At 34.3% G+C, this 19966-nt stretch overlaps 6 protein-coding genes and 2 non-coding genes across 12 annotated transcripts; 6 read left to right on the forward strand and 2 right to left on the reverse strand.

Moving 5' to 3' along the window:
- Positions 1–218: 218 nt before the first annotated feature.
- Positions 219–7153, reverse strand: tag-250. 2 transcript variants are annotated; one of them, NM_001026017.5, is made up of 13 exons: positions 7054–7153; positions 6153–6276; positions 5808–5889; positions 5434–5521; positions 4061–4149; positions 3822–4010; positions 3329–3512; positions 2108–2235; positions 1858–2058; positions 1619–1809; positions 1499–1563; positions 778–1001; positions 219–731 (listed from the first exon to the last, which is right to left on the reverse strand). In NM_001026017.5, exons 1-13 carry the CDS (start codon positions 7145–7147, stop codon positions 510–512), a joined length of 1881 nt encoding a protein of 626 aa, NP_001021188.2. In that variant the 5' UTR covers positions 7148–7153; the 3' UTR covers positions 219–509. The 2 variants fall into 2 exon arrangements, with proteins under 2 accessions (NP_001021188.2, NP_001379736.1); NM_001392147.1 differs by adding an exon at positions 4273–4355 and having other exon boundaries at positions 286–731; positions 1619–2058.
- C29E4.18 lies at positions 1183–1377 on the forward strand. Its single transcript, NR_052482.1, has one exon. It is a non-coding gene; the product is annotated as an Unclassified non-coding RNA C29E4.18 (non-coding RNA).
- Positions 2355–3322, forward strand: C29E4.14 (EF-hand domain-containing protein). Its single transcript, NM_001038263.3, has 4 exons — positions 2355–2410; positions 2467–2528; positions 2575–2784; positions 3169–3322. Exons 1-4 carry the CDS (start codon positions 2372–2374, stop codon positions 3230–3232), a joined length of 375 nt encoding a protein of 124 aa, NP_001033352.1. The 5' UTR covers positions 2355–2371; the 3' UTR covers positions 3233–3322.
- C29E4.17 (Spiroplasma plectrovirus-related protein) lies at positions 4739–5251 on the forward strand. Its single transcript, NM_001268024.2, has 3 exons — positions 4739–4774; positions 4979–5081; positions 5126–5251. The coding sequence occupies exons 1-3, from the start codon at positions 4770–4772 to the stop codon at positions 5213–5215; spliced, it is 198 nt and encodes a 65-aa protein (NP_001254953.1). The 5' UTR covers positions 4739–4769; the 3' UTR covers positions 5216–5251.
- Positions 7154–9225: 2072 nt separating the features above from the next.
- C29E4.13 (C2H2-type domain-containing protein) lies at positions 9226–10949 on the reverse strand (the record flags this gene model as incomplete). 3 transcript variants are annotated; one of them, NM_001392148.1, is made up of 10 exons in its annotated part: positions 9226–9400; positions 9449–9500; positions 9622–9731; positions 9781–9861; positions 9908–10010; positions 10089–10179; positions 10227–10316; positions 10397–10515; positions 10630–10693; positions 10799–10949. In NM_001392148.1, 7 exons carry the CDS (start codon positions 10288–10290, stop codon positions 9284–9286), a joined length of 618 nt encoding a protein of 205 aa, NP_001379737.1. The 3 variants fall into 3 exon arrangements, with proteins under 3 accessions (NP_001379737.1, NP_001122679.1, NP_001367582.1); NM_001129207.5 differs by having other exon boundaries at positions 9231–9400; positions 10227–10320; positions 10799–10902; NM_001379812.1 differs by lacking the exon at positions 10799–10949 and having other exon boundaries at positions 9284–9400; positions 10227–10320; positions 10397–10693.
- Positions 10950–11274: 325 nt separating this feature from the next.
- npp-15 (Nuclear pore complex protein 15) lies at positions 11275–15287 on the forward strand. Its single transcript, NM_066323.7, has 9 exons — positions 11275–11366; positions 11411–11523; positions 11570–12181; positions 12242–12560; positions 12606–13231; positions 13279–13583; positions 13628–13786; positions 13838–14694; positions 14742–15287. Exons 1-9 carry the CDS (start codon positions 11282–11284, stop codon positions 15053–15055), a joined length of 3390 nt encoding a protein of 1129 aa, NP_498724.4. The 5' UTR covers positions 11275–11281; the 3' UTR covers positions 15056–15287.
- Positions 15288–15596: 309 nt separating this feature from the next.
- Positions 15597–15617, forward strand: 21ur-11860. Its single transcript, NR_052483.1, has one exon.
- A 149-nt stretch (positions 15618–15766) lies between these two features.
- Positions 15767–19940, forward strand: ran-2 (Ran GTPase-activating protein 2). 2 transcript variants are annotated; one of them, NM_171884.5, is made up of 11 exons: positions 15767–16011; positions 16057–16135; positions 16184–16462; positions 16508–16728; positions 16776–17137; positions 17196–17356; positions 17715–18415; positions 18459–19212; positions 19260–19363; positions 19422–19535; positions 19583–19940. In NM_171884.5, exons 1-11 carry the CDS (start codon positions 15916–15918, stop codon positions 19592–19594), a joined length of 2883 nt encoding a protein of 960 aa, NP_741233.2. In that variant the 5' UTR covers positions 15767–15915; the 3' UTR covers positions 19595–19940. The 2 variants fall into 2 exon arrangements, with proteins under 2 accessions (NP_741233.2, NP_741232.1); NM_171198.8 differs by lacking the exon at positions 15767–16011 and having other exon boundaries at positions 19413–19535; positions 19583–19933.
- Positions 19941–19966: the final 26 nt, after the last annotated feature.

Genomic DNA, 19966 nt, shown 5'->3' on the forward strand with positions numbered 1-19966 from the left:
TGAAATTAGAGAATGATTAAAAATTCAGGGGAAAAAAGAAGATAAATTCCGATCAAAATTATTTAACAAGGCTAAATTTTCTTGAATAGTACTGGAAAATTGAAAACATGATAACTTTTGTGATAGAGAATACAAAAAAATGGTTTTAAAAATTCAAATAAAAATATTAATACGTGTCTATTTGAACACGTTTTATATCAAAACTAATAAACCGTGAACAAATTTTTTAAAATTTTTTAACAATTATTATTCCAACAAGCAAAATATACGAGAAGCACAAAAATAATTAAAAGACAATAAAACTGAAATTATCACAGAATTATGAAACTAGAAAGAATAAAAACTGAAGAGAAAAGTGGAAAACTGAGCAAATATTTTTGAATTTTCAGAGAAAGACTACTAATCGGCAAAACTGAGGAATTATGAAAATATACAATATTCAAAAATTAGAAAAAAATAAAGCACAAAATTGATTAGAAGCTTTGTAATGAAGACGGATCAGAAAATATTCAAATATTTCTGCCAACAATATTAATTGGTGTTGGAACAAAAGTAAGAAGTGACTGTGAATTGGGACTTGGAATTGGTGCATTTATTGGAAGAGCCAAACCACACGCGATGAGCCAGTCACCAATATCTCTACCACAACAAGATAAACGAGCTTCACAGGTTGGAACAGCTGGAGCATTTAATTGTTTCCATTGAGACCATCCAGGCTGAGTTGGTTCAACCTGAAATAATTAATTTGCATTTGAAAGTATTCTTTTCATGACTTACCACAACAGGTTCACCACATGCTGCTTCAAAGAATTCTCGAACAGCTTCATGTGACTCGCGGCTCCAAACTTCTCCTCCAGCAACTGGTTTGATTCCTCCGATTTTACACTTGAACATCAGCATTTTTTTGAATGGTGACGTGGAGTTGAGACGTCGCATTGCTTCTTTTCGCACGTATTGGAAAGCGCCCACATCCAGAAGATATACACAATAGGCTTGTTTGTCTGAAAAAAAAAGATGGACATTTCAAGGAAAAAAGGTATAATACTCAGCAAGATTGTAGATGTTTTGTTTTTTTTTTTGGGAAAAATGTGCGAAAAATTCAGATATACTGAGAAACTCACAATTGTTTTATTTACTTTTTCAAAAGTGCAATTTTGAACAGGATATTTAAATTTTTCCAAAATCACAGTTCAATATTACAAAACTATTTTTGCAATTTTTTTCAAAGTTACGGTATTCGGTCTCGACGCGACAAATTTATGTTGAATGAAAAGATGTGTGCGTCTTAAAGAGTACTGTAATTTCAAACATTTTTACGAAAAACTATAAAAATTCCAAAGTAACGAGATCTTTTGATTTACAGTACTTTTTAAAAGCGCACAGCCTCTTGTATTTAATGAAAATTTGTTGTGTCGAGAACTGGTACAGTAATTTTCGAAAATTTTTTTTTCAAAAATTTCCTGGTACAGTAAATAAAATAATAAATAAATATACCTACCAATTTTACTCGCACGAATACACTGAACACGTTCCCAACGATCATCGATAAAAGCCGCGTAGAATCTAAATTTTCAAATATTTAGCTTAAATTTTTTCAAATCAAAAAAAAAAGTCTCACCCTCCAAAATCAGGAGAACTTTCCAGTTGAGAATCAGGCAGAGCACATTCGTCTTTCAACTTTGCATACATATAATCGGGCATCGGGTCTAATGAAAGTTGCCGTAATGAGATGTCCGTGGGTCCTGCAGCGAAAATTGCATTTGCTGGGAACGCTGACATCGGCATTTGAGCAACGGTCATTGGTTGGATCTGAAAATGTTATTCTAAAATTTCTAAACATCAATAGAAGATATTTACCGTCGCAGGTTTGTCAAAAAGACATGTCAAACTGGATGTTGAAGCAGAAGCCGGAGTAATAGGTGAAGTTGTTTTTGTTGGAGTACTCAATCGAACAACTCCAGATGGTTTTTTAAGAAATTCGGTAATTGATAAGCCATCAGAACTTTGAAGATCTACAACTGGTAAAGATTCGGAGTCTGAGGAGTCAAACTTTGAAAGCTGAAAAAATATTCGTGAGATATTATACTTGTAAATAAATATTACTCACTGTTAGATTTATCGGAACCTGAATTCCATCATCTTTTGTCTCGAATGTTAAATCAACAAATTTATTATTCAACCTCAATGATTCTTCTTCACTGACATCCATACGAACTTCTCGAGCCATTGATCCGACTGAAAATTCATTGAAATTTTAAATTAAACGTGAAATTTATAAATTGATTTCTCATACTTTTTTATATTTTTTTTCTTGGTTAATACACGTTAGCAAAAAAGAAACAAAAATCAAAATTAGTATCACTTTTTGAAGATGTTCAGCGCTCTTTTTCTGTTAGCTCTAGTGGTTTTGGTGAGTTTTTAAATATTTTTTTCAATTATAATTTTTTTATAATCCGACATTTCTAGACCGTTAACGGGTTCGATAGGAAAGTACACAGTTTCGCTTCGGATGATGATTTGAGTATTGAGTGAGTTTGAGATACTTCCTTTTTTGAATTAACCTAACTGTTTTAGACATCTAAAAGATCATTACGGGAACAAGATTGAAATCGAAAAGCACACATCATCGAAAGATCGAAAGTTTTATTATTTTAAAGTTGGTGACACCAATCAGGATAATCATTTGGATGGTGTTGAACTCTTCAAAATGATAACGGAACACTCGGATGAGAAAACTAAAATGGATGTAGAGATGATTGAAGTACAAGCTGATCTAGTTCTCAGGTATTATTAAGACGCACAAAAAGGCGTCTTTATTAGAAATTGAAATGATAGAAATTGAAGTGGAAGCGCGCTACACTGCCAAATAAAAGTGCTCCGCCCACGACCCATAGGTCTCGTTAGGTATAATTTTCAAGCATTATACGCCTGTTTTGTTATGTTTTCCGTTAGCTTTATTGATTTTGAAGTTATAAAAAAACAATAATAAAAACAAATAACTGCTTAAAAATCGGCGAAATTAATTGAAAACGTTTTGCCGTCAAATACCTAACGAAATACGTGGATTGGGGGCGGAGCGTTGTCAATTGACCATACATCTCGTTTCCATGTCGATTACAAAAGGGCTCTCATCATCGATAATGATATTTCAAAAATATACATTTTCAGCGAACTCGATAAAAATGGAGATGGGATGATCAGTTTCAGCGAATATTCAAAGAAGTTCTCATAGACTCGAATATTGCTTTTTAATTTTACTCTATAAATTAACTTTCTACCTATTTTTGTGATTATTTTTAGATTTTAATAAAAATTTAAAAAAACTCACTTGACATTACTGGATGCACAGCAGGTGGTAAGAGTCTTATCGCCGCCACAGGGAATTTCTCACAGACGCCAACATCCACAAAATGGCACATGACTTGTCCGGATTGTGGTGGCTGCTTGGCAATTACACGAAACCATGTTCCATTCGAATCTTGAAGGGCATAAGCTCCACCAGCCACAATTTCCTGTAATTAATGAATACAGTTGTCTCATTTATGTAAAAGTACCAGGGCTGGGCATTTTTTGGATTTTTCGAACCAAAAAGGCAACAAAAAACCACTTTGGAACTCCAAACGTTTTTTGTAGATCTACAAAGTATATTTTACAAGTTTCGGGTTTTTTATAGTTTTTAATTCGTTATCCGAAATATTAGTTTTTGAATTCTTTTATTCATCTTTGTATGTTTATCAAAAAATATTTACGTTTTTTAATTGTTTCAACAACTTCAATTTTTTTCTTTTTTCGTCGGAAGCCAGTTGAGCACATGAACTTACATAAATTGCAACTCGACTATCGAGTGCCGATGGCGGAGTTTCTTGAGCATAAATCTCAGCGAGCGTAGTTCCAATTTTTTCATACTGATCGTCATCCGCGAGAGCTCGAATAAAGAATCTCTTTGGCGAATCTGCATAGACGATTGACACAGTTGATCCTTCTTTTAGAGCGACAGATTGTTGAGAAAGCTGAATATTAAATAAAATTGATCTTAAAAAATTGAATTTAAAAAACATACCGTTTTTGCATGCTCCGTTGGCTCATTCTCTTTTCTTTGTTTAATTTTTTTCAACTCATCCGCAGTTGGTTCTCGATCCGTGGAAATGACTGAATAAGTATTGAATGTTTAAATGTTTCAAAAAGAATACAAAATATTTTTAGAAAACATTTGGTGCAGAACAAAAAACAAATTACGAGTGAGTATATAATTACACAACGATTAGAACTCACTGAAATCGGAATTCAATTCCTCCATATTCGAATTAAGGTTAGAGAAGACAGAGGGGGCGTGGTGTTAATGCGAATTGGGCAAGCTGAAAGTAGGGATTAGATGAAGCATCAGCAGCAGGAGGCTTTGGATGATGGGATCAATTTCATGCAATGAAGGGATAGGCTAAGCAAAGAATAAAGGGGATTGGACAGTAAAGAGGTGATGTTAATTAAGTCGTTGAAATGTGAGTATATATTAGGTTGGGAATACTTATGACCGAGTAAATAAATAGAAGAATTGGCGGGAATTTTTAATTTAATCGTTTGTAATACTGTTTGAACAGGTTCCTTTGATTTAGCAATTATTTACTTCATCACTTTTGAAATAATCAGAATTAATTTCTAGTATATTTTTTTTGAAAAACGTGAACTTCATATTGTAGTAATTTTTTACAACAGTGGTTTGTCAAGGGACGTTTTCCTTTTTTTTTAACAATTTGTGTTTCAAAAAGCTATTGATGAGGTAAGAATTTTGTTTCGACGAATCTAAAATAGTCTTAAATTAAGAAATATCATTTAAAAAATCAAAAAAGAATGAAAAATTATACACACTTTTTAACCTATCAGACAGATTTTTCATTTCTTGTCGATTTTCATCATTTTTTCGTATTTCATGATTATTTTGAGTAATTTTAAGTAAACCCCTCATTTTCCGTTTTTTTTGCAGTTTACCCAATGAAATAATCGAATGGATTTTCTTGGGATCCATCCTGTTGCTCACACTTTTCTCAATAATTATGGGTGGTTATTTGACAATGCGGATTAGGAGGGTATTTTCTTTTTGAATTTATTCAGTTAATTCTAAATATTTTAGATGGGCGGATTCAATCTGAAAATTTCATACAGGCCACCGGATTCTGAAGCAGAAACTAAGAAGAAGAAAAAGCAAAAACTAATTATTTGATTTTTAAATATTTTTCGAATAAAAATAAATTAGTAATTTTACTAGTAACACTTCAAACTAATAATTTAGGTCGAGGGACAAAGAGACATAGAAAGGACAAGAAAAGGACAGTTATTCTGTATGTGTGTCCCCGTTTTCCGACAGCATGTTCACATAATTGTTATTTCTTTTCACTTTTTGAGTGTCTATTTAAATGTATTCAGAATGTATTCATTCACCTCGTACATTTACTGAATTTATGGGTGGTCTTTTGAACGATGATGTGTTTGAGAGACGGACGAACAGTATGGTGATGGGGCCGCGTGTCTGGAAATTGCTTTTTTTGGAATAATTTTTTAGTCTTTATTTCTCGAAAAGTAGCGGTTTTCATGAAAAATTACGATAATGGGTCTCGGGACGATTTGAAATTATTTGCGCTACAATATGTGAAGAGTACTGTAGTTATGACCATTGAAGTCGTTTTTTTTGTTTTTGTTTGTGTCGTACTCGTGTCGTACTCGTGAATGGCGCACACTCTTTTAAGTTTTCAATCGCGTCGAGACCGGGTACCGTAATTTAGGTGATATAATACTTTTGATAGCTTAGAATATACCTGAGCTTCAAACTCTTCTGCAGCAGTGACTTGCTGAATCCAATCTTCGGGAAGTTCACGTCCAAGTCCTTTTGAAACAAATCTGAAAACCAAAAAACTTTTGAATTTTCTAAAAAAAACAGTAATTACTATCAAGAGCGCCATCGAAAATTTTTCGCTTTTTCTAGAAAAATATCGACAAATCGAAAATTTATCAAAAATACATAGATTTTGATATTTTAATGATTAAAAAATAACATGTATTTTTTAGTGGTGAAACGATCCGGAATTATTAAAAATTTGATTTTTTTTTTCGATTTTTCTTTGAAAAAAACATTTTGAAAAATATCTACAAAAAAAACCTACTCCTCATGATATTTTTCCGAAAGATGAGTTGCTGCAACACCCATTGGAAAATTAGTTTTGATCATCTCATATAGAACTTCTCGAATCTCTTCCATTTCTTCCGAAACATCCATGTCCGAGTTAACTGAAACCATTATGATGATGAAATGTGACTTTTGAAAACAACAAAAAAAAAGTAGAAAATCGGAAAAATTTTCGGATTATTTTTGTTTTCTGTTTGAGTGTGTGAGAATTGTGATGTTTTTGTAGTCCGACAGAAAAATCAATTTTTCTGCCGGGAAAGAGAAAAACGAAAAAAATTTATTTAGCTTTTCAATACTTTGTTGATTTTTTCTTTGTGATTGTTAAAATAACAAAATTTTTGCCTATTTATTTTTAAAAAGATTTTTCATTTTGATTTTTCATAGTTTCTCGTTTTCCAAAATTTTCCAACTATTTTTTAATTTTTTTAGGTTTGCTTCAAATTAAAAAAAAATAGACCGTAATTGCCGAATAAGCCTGTTAAAAAATTTAAATTATTTTTCTAAATTTGTTTTTCTTTAATTTTTGGTTTGAAAAACTGATGACAACCTCCCATTTTTGGAAAATTGAACGAAAAAATCGAAAATTCAATGTTTATTAATTTTTTGTTGAAAATCCCTGACATTACTGACAACTTAAACGTTTTTTTTTTCTGAAAATTGAAAAATCTATTTTTAAAAATTCAGGAATTTTTTTTTAATTTTTAAACGTTTTCAATTAACATTTTTTAATAATTTCCTCTGCTGGAAAATGCTTTAAAATTTGTCATATTCACCAGTTTTATTTTTGTAAAATTGAAAAAATCATAAAATAATTTTTTTATCAGTCATATTCGGTCATTACTGTCCATTTTGTATGATTTATAGAAAAAAAAACTTACTTCGATCAAAAATGGTAGACGGCACCAAACCATTAACCGCCGACATGAATTTTGCAGACGAAGATGATGACGTGCCATCTGGCGGTGTTGTCATCTGAAAATTGAAAGAAATATGGAAATAGAGGTATTGCTTGGAGAGAATGCAGAATGCAGAGGCAAGAAATCGAAGCAGTAATTCGAGAAGGAGATGGGGTGAATCAAGTGGGGGATTAGATGGAAAAGAAGAAGAAAAAGGTGGTGAAGACTTGTCACACACTCATACTTTCTTTATGCAATGTGTATCTGGATTGAATTGTGAAACAATAGAACAATTTTATAAATTTTTTACAAAAAAATTGGTATTTTAGCGCCAAAAAATGCAAAAAAAAAATCCTTAGTGTACTTCAAACATTTTACATATTTTCCAAAATATTTTTTTGAGAAATATGTTTTTTAAATGACTTTTTTCTAACAAGTATTTATTTTTGATATATTTTTCAAAGGTTAATTTGCTAGAATAATTACAGTTAGAGCGCAAACTCAAAAATGTTCAAGTATCGAAATAAATCCAAATTTGACTTTTTTTGTTTCTCGAATTTTTCTTGTCTCAGCTTTGATTGTCAGTTAACTTTTCTTAAAAGAAAACAGTAAAAATAAATCAATATAAAAAATTGGGGAAAACACTCAAAAAGTTGAGTTTGTCTTGACGTGGAAATGAACGGAAGGCAAACATGGACACGGCCCTTGTTTGACACTTTCTTTCGCAATTTCTTCGCCTGACTGTTCATTGTGCATTAGAACAAAGGTCGAAGAGTTCATTGATCCAGATCTTTGGCGTTTTTTATTCGCAAAAATATAGAGAAGATTACTGATACTATAGGGTCAAAACCACTTCTATTTCAAAAAATTTAGAATTTAAACAAATCTTCAAAAGCCAAAAAAAAAAAAAAAAAAGAAATACATTTCCTGTGTACCAACTGAAATCACAACACCCTATTCCACGTGTGTGAAAGTTTAACTATAGACCAGGAAAAACTACATCGACACAGACTGTAAAAGGAAGGAATTATATATTCGGTTGCTTGTCTCGTTGTTCCCATTGTTCCAACGAGGAGAGGGAATAAAAAGTGGCAAGAAAGAATGAGATTTGTTATTATTTTATTATTCGAATGTGAAATGTAGGTGGATAAAATAAAAGTGGTGAAATTCAAATATATCTGAATAATTCAGAAAACTAATTTCTAATACCAAGCTGGTCCACTAATCAATGATAAGCAAATAAAGTGAACTGTTAAGACAATACGGACCGCATGGGAAAGTAAGCAAAGCAGAGCTATACTCAGAGAGACGCAGACACATATACAGAACACAGTACATGTAGATGGACACGTCGATTTTCTTTTCCGTTTTGCGCCAAATATTCATCGGATGAGAACGGGTGTTTAGAGGGGAAGACAACGGAAAATATCACAGGGATTTCGGAGGGAGAAGCATTGAAGAATATTGCAAAGAGCTTATGTTTGTACAGGCGGACAGAGACTATTGCAGTTGCATCAGTAGATACAGTGGAAACATTTTGAAATTAAAATCCACGTGGGAAATCTAACAAAAATTAGAAAATATAACTTTTTTCCACTTCCACGATTTTCAAGGAGGTGCATTTATTTTAGAATGGTCTCGCCACGCATTGCGAACTAACCTAACAAATTAAGGCGCGCCTTTAAGATTACTGATTTTGTTAGCAATTCTTTATCGATTTTTCTCGATTTCCAAACATAAAAATTGGATTTTTTCCGATTTTCGATATTTTCGGCTAATATATACAACTAAATCAAAAGAATATAATAAGAAAGAAACCGGCATTTTGTTGGCGATTCTAATCTAAATGTTCGTGCGATTAGGGAAAAGATGTTTTATGAATTTATTGCGTGTAAGAAAGCGGGTAGACAAGGTCGAACAATTTATAGAGGTTCTTCCCTCCGCCACGTTTGGAATTAGTTATGAGTGGAGGTCACTTTAAACTGGAATTGGTTATTTTGAAAAAGAATTATGGAAATCTCGAAAAAGTTAATAAATTCTTTTTCAGATTTTTTTAAAGTTAATAATGAGAAGTAATTGAAAATTGAATAAAGATTAAAATATGAATAATGAAAATCGAAAATCATTATTTCAAGAATTTCAGTAAGTATAAAAATTCAAATTATGAACTTATTTATCAAAAAAAAAAGGACCCGCAAATACATTAAACAATTTAGACACCTCGTCGATTAATGGATAGATCTTGATGTGGAGTTGTGACAGACATCGGACGAAAGTTTATTGCAATATTTTGAAGTTCAGGGCGAGTCTGTGGAATTTGACAGGAATCCTGAAACAAAATTTTTAGAACACAAGTATGACGTTGTAAATACCTTACCAATGAAATATTTTGATATGTGGGCGTTTGCACTTGTCGTGAGTGTGAAGTTCTGAAGTTTCAAAATTAAAATAATAAAAATCAGCTTACTATCAGAATTAAAAGTTTGATGTTTATCAATAATTCCAGAATGTTTTATGCTAAACTTTTCGGCACTTTTTTTGTAAACTCACAATTTTCTGACTAACACGATTGGCCGTTTGAATTTCAAGTTGGCGAACTTCATAACTTCTACTTCTGCTTCTCTCTCCCATTCGTGAACTCGATCTTTAGTTACCTCTGGCTGCAAAATGTTTTTTAACCTTTTCAATTCTCAAAGATAAAATAAATACTCCATCTCTACATATCAGAAAAATTTGTTTGAATGCTTCTCGGGCGGCTGTCTCTTTTTTGGGATCGTATTCCTTGAATAGCTGAAAATATATAAATTTTTAAAAAAATGTTTATATTGCTCCATACCGTAACTTCATCTTTCGGATGTCTTGTACTCAAATGAAAACGACCTTCTTCTTCAGTGTAAAATCCATCTTTTTTACAATGAAAACAACGGTAGGGGCGATATCTTAATGTTTGAAGTTTTATGAATGCTCAAAAATTTTATTTACATATTTAGTTAAATAATTTGAATTGAAATTCTTACTTTAAATGTGTGCAGAGAACGTGATATTCGAATCCCCTCCAAGTTTTAATAATCGCGTTGCAGTGACAACAATAAGGCAATGCTTTGTGTTCTAAAATGCAAATTTTAAATAGTTGAATTGAAAAAAATTAAACTCACGACTCAAAATATCATCTTTTTCATCCAGATATCGATCGCTCAGGTGTGTTGGATGTGCTTGCATTGTTATTGGAACAACAAAATTCGAACCTGACTAAGAAATGCATTTTTCTTTCGTTTTTTTTAGTGGAGTTGGGGAAAATTTTCATCTCAAACTCAATTTTTCTCACCCTGTGTATAGTCTGCATTCCATTTTTCTTTGCAGATTCCGCGACGGCTACCGTCGTTTCTCGACTTGTCCGTAAACGGTTGTTCCGATGATTTTGTGAGTGGAGGTTATGCGTTTTTTCTGTAAAAAAAGCTTTGCAGAATATTCTTCCATTTTTCATTTTTTCTTTTTTTTTTGAGGGAGAATTCGTTTGAATTGTTTCCTGAAAATTTAATTCCAAGAATTCCAGATTACCGTCGTCAACAGGCTTCCAATTTGACATCGATGCTTGCGATGGATCAATTGTTTTGTTGATCATCTGAAATTGTCAGAAATTATGTTTTTATGAGACAGAAGGAGAGAGAAGGCTTAAAATAACAAAAAAAAACGTTTTATTGAAAAATAATTGAAAAAAAACACTCACTATTCCCTCATTTCCAGATTTTAGGTATCGAAAATCTAATCTATCCTCATTCATCTTTCGCTGGGTTAATATAAACAATAAATTGAGCTTTTAATTTTCTAGTTCATGAGACTGAAAATGGCGAGTGCACAGTTCTGATCGAATAGTGCGCCTGCTAAGAAACGCGCCAACACTGGGTGCTTGACACGCAAAATTGTGGGAATTTGAATTTTAACGAAAATATTTTTCAGTTTTGAACTATTTAATTGATTTAAACAAATATTTTGAACGTTTTTTTGGAAATTGGAAACAAAAACAAAAATATTTCATACCGTGTTTTTAAAGGCGCAGAGTTCCCACATTTTGAAGGGTCTCGCATCGAAATTGAATTCAAAATCTGTTTGTGGCGCGAAACTTTTGTTTCGGAACATGTGAACATTTTCATTTTGCAATTTCTTCTCTTTTCTAAATATCGCCCCCTTTTCTAATCACTGAAATTTCAGAATGTCGGGACGAGATCTCGAACTAACTCTCGATAGAGTATCCAGCATAGAATACCCGGCACTGGTGAAAGAGGCCTTTCTGAATAGTGAGTCGAAAAATGATCAAACAGAAATTTCTCAACTGATTTAGATTGGCACGCTTCAGCTCATCGATCCGAGGTGACTTCAAATTGTGCATCACTCAATGACAGGTACTGCTGGGTTCTGTCTCGAAATCAAATTTTCATTTGGGAGCGGGCGAAGGTGAGATTTAAAAAATAACAATTCTCGAATTAAATTGAACTTTCAGTCGAGCCATCGTGCTATAATCCCCACTCAGCTTCCGTTGCCGACCAGTGGCCTTCCTCGCTCAGTAAAGTGCGTTGTTGTATATGATGGAGTCCACCGTGGTGCAAACAAAACCCCGTGTCCAGGAATTCTCGTTGTCTCACCTGAAGGAGTTCTTCGACATTGGACTTCAATTGAATCTCAAACATACATTGAAGAAGTTTTGGATATCAATAACGAGGTTGCTCTGCGGGTGGAATTGACTGATGAGCCGATCGATGGAAAATCAGCTTCTTTCCTACTGACAACTACATCAGGAACTGTCTATTTTTTGAATGGAAAAGGGCAAGATTCGGCAAAAACGGGTGCATTGGAATGCAATAAAGTAGCTGGTCGAGAAGCACATGGATTCAGAAGACGTCTTTCTTCAATAATGTTCGGAGGAGAATCCAAGGAATCTACGTCACTAATTACGAACAGTTTCCAACATCAATCCAAAGATTTACTGGTTGTAACAGTGTCTCCAGATGTTCTGACAGTTTATAATATGTACACACCATGTGAACTTTGGTCACTGAAAACCAAGGAATTTTTCCAACCAAAGATTGCATCGTTTTTCGAAGCGGACTTGAAGGTTTGCATTTTGCAACTTAAAAATAATAAGTGAATTTCTCAAAATATGAGAATGCTTCAGAGAACTCCACTGAAAGTCCGAGCGAGGTTGATTGATGCAGCAGTCTTCCGAGATGGTCTGATGATTCTAATCGGTGGAACTCATGAAGAGTCTCAATCTGTTCACATGTTCATGGTCTGGATGAGTGCTAACTGGCAAACAGAGCAACCCACCGGAGTAGTTTGGTCAGCAAGAGTTCCAATGAATGAGCATCGCGCCCTTTTTTCGAAGATTGACGATTCGATCTACTCTAATCTGACGTTGTGTATTCCCAAGAATACTGCAGAGTCGAAAAAGGCTGATAGAACAGATGGAATCATTATCATCAATCCCTACTTTGGTACTACATAACAAAATTAATTTAATTTTTGATGATATTTTTCAGCGGTATCTCTATACCTTCCATTCGATTTGGCCAAACCGAAAAAACCGGAAAGTCTATACCGTCATGTTTCCATTCCACCCCGAGATCAACTTCTAGGATATGCAATTTGCTCACAATATGTCTATATTATGATGCTAGAATCCGGTGTCTCTACAATTCGTCTTCTACCACGTGGATTTGCAGACAGCTCGATCTATACACATGAGCAAGTCGTCGTACCATCTCTGTCAGTAGGCACTGATGATTGGCCAATTTTAAGCGAACTCTTGTCTGAAATGGTTGCATCTGGACTTCCGAAGACTCCACTTTATCAATCATTGCATCGGGCTTTCGAGCTTTTCGCAGAAAAACATATGGCAGAGTCGGAAGAGGAATTAAAGGCGATTATCAAAATGCCAGATCAGGAAATTGCTCGTATTGTTTCTCAATTTCTCTACGCAATAATTGATTATTCGGATGCTGCCAACAAAACTGACACTGAACTCCACGCGAAGCGAGTGTTGACATCCAGAATCATGCTTTTCCTGAAGCATATGGGAGTGTATGAAAGAATCATAAGCTCACCCCTGGGAATCAGCAGAGGAGGAATCTTATCGCTACGTGTCGGAGGAACAATGCTGGGAGAAGTAAAAATTTACACTTAGAAAAATAAACTTATTTTCTGAATTTTCAGGTCTCCGAACGTGTCGCTGCATCAACGGCCATATGGACGTGGAAAACTTCAAACGAAACAAATTCTGCAGTTTTCGACGCAATCATCGAGAAAGTTTTGAGAATTCCAGAAGTCCAGGATTTAGGTCTGAAAGATAAAGATGCTCTATTCGGTCGATGTGGACTAGTTCATCATATTCCTGTTGTTGCTGCTCAACAATTGGAAAAAAATGTGATCGGAAAGACGAAATCACACAGATTCGAAGTGTTTCACGCTGTATGTGAACTTCTTTCTGGTATCAAAGAAACTATTATCAGTTGGAGAAAGTATGTTTTGATTTGTTAACAGACTTTAACCATTTGTATGAAAGTTGCAGAACGAAAGTTGCTATTCCTAAGTTCCCTATTTGGTGGACTCTCGAAACTTTTGCATCTTGTTATCGTGATGTTGCTGAAAAGATCATTGAGGAATTGAAAAATGGATCATCTACTGATAGTGAGAGAGCAAGACTTTTGATGTATATTTTGAGGTAAGAAAGGAAATTTTCTGCTTCGAATATTTCCAAATTAATAAATTTTAGCATCTACGATTTCTACCTGTCTGAAAGTGACTCTCAACCAGACAACGACAAAGTTTTGCAAGAAATGATCGCTCTTGGAAAGCCAGCAGACGCTATGGAACTGGCAGAGAAACACAAGGACTTTGGAACGTTAGTCAAAAATTATCTAACGACTGATGTTGGCACTCGGCAGAAGACTTTTGAAAGATACAAGAAGATGTTCGAAAAAGACGATTTCGAGATGTATCTATGTGATTATCTGAAAGAGCATGGACGAAATGATGTACTTTTGCAACAAGGTGGAAGTCGAGTGGATGCTTATTTGGATAACTTCAAAGAATTAAGATATTCAAGAGAAATTGCAAATAAACAGTTCGGAAAGGCGGCCCTCACTTTGATGAGTCTTGCTGATGCAGAAACTAAGAGCTTCTCAAAATTTGTCGAGTTTCTAACAAGAGCATATTATTGTGCATGTTCCAGTATCGATGGAACAGATGTTTCAGAGGTTCTCGACTTCTACAAACGACGATATCCGGAGATGAAGCATCGTAAACGTATTCCGACCGAAATATTGAAAATATGCTTCGGCAACGATTTGGATGCGATGATGTCTGTGGAAGATATGCTCGAATGGAATATGGCTGTCCAGCCGAATGATGAAGCTTCGGTTGAAGGGTTCGCAAGAGCATTCCATTTGTTAGCTGATCTTCTTGCTGTGCATCCGGATTCGGATGAATTGAAAAAGAAAATTGATAAGACGTGGAAAGCATTAGTGGATTATGACGAGTGGAACCGGGTTAGAAGCAAAGAAGATGTGGAGAAAAAGACAATTTTCGGAAAATTCTGCAACTATTTGATCAATTCGTATCCTGCTGACAGTAAGTATCAACAGAAAAAAAAACATGAACAAAAATTCATTTTACAGAAGGTGATTCTTTCCCAATTTGGATGCCAATATCTCGTCGTCTGATCTTCCCAACCGATATCGACACAGTTCTCGATGAATGTATCGCGAATACGACTGGAAATCATCTTTCATGGATCAAAGGTCATCTGAAATGGATTGGAGAGCAACTTTGTAAACAGGCTCTTCTACCAAAATCGGCATTCTTCCGTCCGGATATGAAACAAGTTGGATCGATTTCTCAAGCAGCTCTCGAAGCATTCGGTCCGATTTTACAACGAAGAGAACAACGATTTATTGATCAGTTGAATCGTGATTCGATGATGGAGACTTGATTATTTTATATTCTTCATTTTTTGTTTTGTTTTTTATTTTACCATTTTTCCCGATTTGTATATGATCTCCACGGTTGTTATTATTATTATTTTTCAAGTTTTTTTACCTAACTTATTGATTTTTATACATATCTTTAACGTGATGTTTCCCGTATAAAATCAGAGCTCTTTTTTATCTTAAAGTTTTACTAAAACCGAACATCGTAACTTATTCGATGAAAATTTTACTTATTGTTCTCAAATATATTTTCTCAACGAGTAAGTCGGTCTCGAGCAATCAGGTGTTTCATTTTGTTGTTTTTAAGGTCTCTGTGCCAACTGTTTTTGTGATTGTTTACTCAAAAACTACTAAACTTTAGAAGTAAATTTGTTTCAATTTTGGCAAATCCCCGATATCGAGCCCGATTCCTTTTTTAAACTGAAATTGTTTAGATTTCGCAATCACATAGAAATTATTGAAAAATTCGAAATTTCACGAAAAAATGTAATATGCTCACATTTTCCAAAACTTTATTTCCATGTAATTCAAAGTAACTTTTATTTTTCGGGAAAATTCGAAAGAAATTAATTCTGCGAAATTATTTTGTTTTCGAAAATTATCAGAATCTCAACAAACATGTTCAAAAGATTTTTCTGATTTTCCGAATTTAATTTAGTTTTTAGCAGTGAAATTCAATTAAAAAAACTGGTTATTTTCGTAAAAGTTTTCATAATTGTCATTTTCTTATCATCTTCATTATTATTTCTCTATCTTTTACAACCACTGTGTTCTCTCTTCACTTTCATATTCTTATCTAGTTTCTCGCATCTACTTTTTCCCAATTGTCTCTAAGAAAACAGACAAATTCAATTTAATATTTATGCTACCCCGCCTATTTCTCACTATTTTACCAGTTTGCTCACCCAGTATTTCTAATAAAACTTCAAAAAAATTTCGGGATGCTCATGCCAATCATGTTTGTATCCGCATTATGGAATCTCAAAATGTAAATAATCTTCAGGTATTTTTATTCGAGATGGACCTCAACAATACACTCTCCTTTTTTGGAAAGCAACTAAAACTGGATACCGAGGAAGAAAGTAATAAACGTTTTTTTAAAAACAGTAAACTAAATATACTATTTTCAGTTTCGAAAGTAATTGATCAAATCCGAAAACATCTCAACTTGGAGGTTCTTGACTTTCGTGGTAACACGCTCAGTGTTTTGGCTGGAAAATTAATCGCAGAATCACTGAAAACGCGGAGGGAGTTAAAGGAATGCATATGGAGTGATATGTTCACGGGTCGACTGAAAGATGAAATTCCTCTTGTTCTTGATGCTCTTGGAGAGGCATTGACGGCTTCTGGATGTCGTCTTACTACTCTTGATCTATCGGATAATGCTTTTGGAGCTGGATTGTCAACATGTTTATTCAATAAAGTTTAGATTTAATCTCAACTTTTAATTGCAGCTCTCTACAATTTCCTGCAATCACCAGCCTTGTACTCACTAGAAAACCTTATTCTCAATAATAACGGTCTAGGTTTGGCGGGAAAAACAGTCGGAAAAGCTCTTTGCTCACTCATTGATGCATCGAAAAAAGCTGGAACACCACTGAAATTGAAGAAATTTGTTTGTGGAAGAAATCGCCTGGAAGTTGAATCCACGATTGCCCTCTCTGACGCATTTATTGTAAGATAAATAACTTAAACTCATAATAACTCAAAATTATTTTTTAGAAATTGGGGACACTTGAAGAGATTCGCCTTCCTCAAAATGGAATCCGAGATGACGGAATTATTGCACTTGCTGAAGCTTTTCGGATGAATAAGAAATTAAGAATTATTGACATCAATGATAATTTCTGTTGTCCAGAAGGAGCAATTCAAATTTCTGAAGTTCTTTCGGATCTTCAATTTATCGAAGTTTTGGATCTTGGTGATTGTGTCTGCGATGATCCGGGAGTTCTTGCCATCATAGCAGAACTCGACAAAATAAATCGAGATTGTCTGAAGAAAGTCGTTCTCAGTGGAAACAATATCACTTCTGATGTTATTGATGAGATTGGAGCTTGCTTTAATTCTCCTAAAATGTGCCACGTGTAAGCTTTGCATTTAGTAGGAAATTCAAATGTTCTTGAAACATTAAATAATTTTCAGAAAAGTTGACATTTCTGTGAACATGTTTGGTAAAGATTTCGACAGTGCCAAGGCAAGACACGGAAAAGGAAATATTGACTTTGGTAGAAGAGGTGATGATGAATTGTTATCGTCTGATGAAGAAGAAGAACAAGGTGCAGAAGATGCAAGTATGGAAGAAGGTAATTTTATTTTTCATATTGTTGAAACAATTTTTTCTAAAAAAATAGCGGCAAAAGAGAACTTAAAATAAAAAAAACCTTTTTGAAGTTTACTGAAAGCATTTTTACTAGCTTAGATACCTGTAAAACTCGAGTGTTCATTTTTACAATTTTTTAAAAAATTTTTGAGGTACCTACCTTTTTGAGGTGAGTTCTGTAAGTATTTTGGAAAATCGATTTTTGTTTGAAAAATCTAAATTTTTTCACCAAACTTGATTAAGAATTTTTCGAAATTTCCCGAAAAATTACAATTGTGCCAAATAACAGCCCAGCCCAGCGACTTTTAATGGAAAAATGATTATTAAAAAAATATTTTCAGATGCTTTCAACACATCACGTGAAACCGTGATAGATCGTTCGAATTTACACGAAGCTTCTGCTGATGAAATGATGAATGATCTGATGAACAAAGGTTTCGGATGTATGAAGATTGAAGACAATCAGCAAAACAGCAATGGCAATGGAATGGTTTCTTTCTTGGACAAATCATTAAAGCTTGATACTGCAGAAAGTGCTGAGCCTGTGGTTAAAGTGATTGCAGCTGCAAGTTCTATGAAAGCATTGGAATTAAGAGGAAACACCCTTGGAATTGCGGCAGGAAATGTGATTGCAAAAGCTTTAGAGAGTCATCCAGAGCTCGAGAGATGTCTTTGGAGTGATTTGTTCACTGGACGCCTCAAAAACGAAATTCCACCGATTCTAGAAGCTCTTGGAAAGGCTATGATGACTGCTGGATGTAAGATCAAAGAGCTTGACTTGTCTGACAACGCCTTTGGACCAATTGGAGCTGATGCTCTCAAGGATCTTTTGGAATCACCGTCATCATTCTCTTTGGAAGTCTTGAAGCTTAACAACAATGGATTAGGAATAGGAGGAAAACAAATCGCAAAATCATTGACTGAGTGTCTCAGAAAGTCAATTGCTGTGGGAGGCGAGAATCGATTGAGATTGAAAACATTTATTGCTGGAAGAAATCGTTTGGAAAATCCAGGAGCACATGCACTGGCGGCTACTTTTAAGGTATTTATAGTTAAACACTTTAATTTCTAAAACTTATTTTTAGGCTCTTGAAACGGTTGAATGGTTTGATGTTCGTCAAAATGGAATTCATGAAGAAGGAATTCGTGCTCTGGTGGCTGCATTGAAACACAACAGAAATCTTCGATATCTCTGGCTTGAAGACAATACAGTACTCCCCAAGGGTGCAAAGGCTCTTGCAAAAACTCTGGAATCTTGGCCGAAGTTAGAAGTTTTGAATTTGTCAGACTGTTTGATTCGTGACGCTGGATGCAATTACATTATTGATCACTTGAATCCTCAACATCATCGCCATCTTAAAAATGTTTACCTTTGCGGAAACGAGCTCACACCACCCGTCGCTAAGCTCCTGATTCAAAAATGGTCAAAGTTTGATGGTCTTACACCGAAACCAGTGCTTCATATTCATACCAATTCGTTTGGTGATGAATTCTCTGATGTTGCTGGAATGGCACCGGAAAATGTGAATGTTGGAGATGAAGATGATGATTTGGGAAGTTTGGATGGAGATCAAGAGGAGTACAATAGTAAATCGTCAGATTCGGAAGATGCAGATTTGGATGATGACGATGAAGATGATGATGAGGAAGCGGAGATTCAGATTATCGACAATGGAGAATCACAGTTAAAACTTGCAATGGATCGAATTGATCGTCTGGATATCGACTTTGAAAGCAGATTCCAGGAAGACACTGCACGTGTTATTCTTCAACTTTCAGCACCTCTCAAAAGTTGTAAAATGAGTGAGCCAGCTTTGCAAAGAGCTATTGAAGTTGCAGGTAAGAAATATAAAAATATTTTAATATAACTACTTTCAATTTTTAAGAAAATATCGTCCGCCGAGTGGAGTCTGTCAAGCGTAACCCGATTCCGGCCACAACTCAATTAGTTAACAATATTGTTGCTCAATGTGCAGGAACAGGAGTTAAGGTAGGTATTTTTCAAGCTTATTCTAAAAAACGTTTAATATATGAGACAGACTTTACAGGCTGAAACTGATTGGGGATATGGTGCCGATCCACAAGTGATTTCACGTTTGTTCTCGGAACTTGTTGCTCGCGGCCATTTCAAGTTGGAGCTGGCTCTCCTTCAACGCTTTTTCGTAAGTCTCACAACTATATTTTATGGTTATTTTTTTCAATTTTTCAGCCTTCACAATAATCGAGCTTCTCTACACGATATCCCAGTCTTCGCGATTTTTTTACATGATTTCAGATAAGCCGTGGTTATTTTATATTTGGATCTACAATACATGTATTATTCATCGTATCGTGAACAATATATTTCTTCAACTTCCAATGTATACACGAGTTATCAATTTGTTTTAATTTTGTTTCTCTAATTTCCACTAATTTTTAGTTTAATACTTTAAATCTCTTTCTTGTACGTGTAAATGCTTCAATCCGTTTTTCAAGTAAATTTTTGTGAACGAAGTTGTTTTTATGATTACATGTTTTATGTCTTTGTGAACTTTTTTAATTTTGAGATGAATAAAGCATTTTCTACAGTTCCTGTATCGAAACCTCAAATTCA

This window comes from Caenorhabditis elegans, chromosome III (genome assembly GCF_000002985.6).
Source record: "Caenorhabditis elegans chromosome III".
NCBI lineage: Eukaryota > Metazoa > Nematoda > Chromadorea > Rhabditida > Rhabditidae > Caenorhabditis > Caenorhabditis elegans.

What these genes read in the sequence shown, in the direction of transcription:
- C29E4.14 (NM_001038263.3), top strand. Translation starts at nt 2,372, where the DNA reads ATGTTCAGCGCTCTTTTTCTGTTAGCTCTAGTGGTTTTG. An exon ending in TGTTAGCTCTAGTGGTTTTG is followed by an intron (nt 2,411 to 2,466) that starts GTGAGTTTTTAA and finishes CGACATTTCTAG; the next exon opens with ACCGTTAACGGGTTCGATAG. An exon ending in GATGATGATTTGAGTATTGA is followed by an intron (nt 2,529 to 2,574) that starts GTGAGTTTGAGA and finishes TAACTGTTTTAG; the next exon opens with ACATCTAAAAGATCATTACG.
- C29E4.17 (NM_001268024.2), top strand. An exon ending in TGACAATGCGGATTAGGAGG is followed by an intron (nt 5,082 to 5,125) that starts GTATTTTCTTTT and finishes TAAATATTTTAG; the next exon opens with ATGGGCGGATTCAATCTGAA.
- tag-250 (NM_001026017.5), bottom strand. Translation starts at nt 7,147, where the DNA reads ATGACAACACCGCCAGATGGCACGTCATCATCTTCGTCTGCAAAATTC. An exon ending in GTCTACCATTTTTGATCGAA is followed by an intron (nt 6,277 to 7,053) that starts GTAAGTTTTTTT and finishes TAATGGTTTCAG; the next exon opens with TTAACTCGGACATGGATGTT. An exon ending in TGTGCATCCAGTAATGTCAA is followed by an intron (nt 2,236 to 3,328) that starts GTGAGTTTTTTT and finishes ATGAATTTTCAG; the next exon opens with TCGGATCAATGGCTCGAGAA.
- npp-15 (NM_066323.7), top strand. Translation starts at nt 11,282, where the DNA reads ATGTCGGGACGAGATCTCGAACTAACTCTCGATAGAGTATCCAGCATA. An exon ending in GAGGAACAATGCTGGGAGAA is followed by an intron (nt 13,232 to 13,278) that starts GTAAAAATTTAC and finishes CTGAATTTTCAG; the next exon opens with GTCTCCGAACGTGTCGCTGC. An exon ending in CTTTTGATGTATATTTTGAG is followed by an intron (nt 13,787 to 13,837) that starts GTAAGAAAGGAA and finishes AATAAATTTTAG; the next exon opens with CATCTACGATTTCTACCTGT.
- ran-2 (NM_171884.5), top strand. Translation starts at nt 15,916, where the DNA reads ATGCTACCCCGCCTATTTCTCACTATTTTACCAGTTTGCTCACCCAGT. An exon ending in CCCTCTCTGACGCATTTATT is followed by an intron (nt 16,729 to 16,775) that starts GTAAGATAAATA and finishes ATTATTTTTTAG; the next exon opens with AAATTGGGGACACTTGAAGA. An exon ending in TCTCCTAAAATGTGCCACGT is followed by an intron (nt 17,138 to 17,195) that starts GTAAGCTTTGCA and finishes AATAATTTTCAG; the next exon opens with AAAAGTTGACATTTCTGTGA.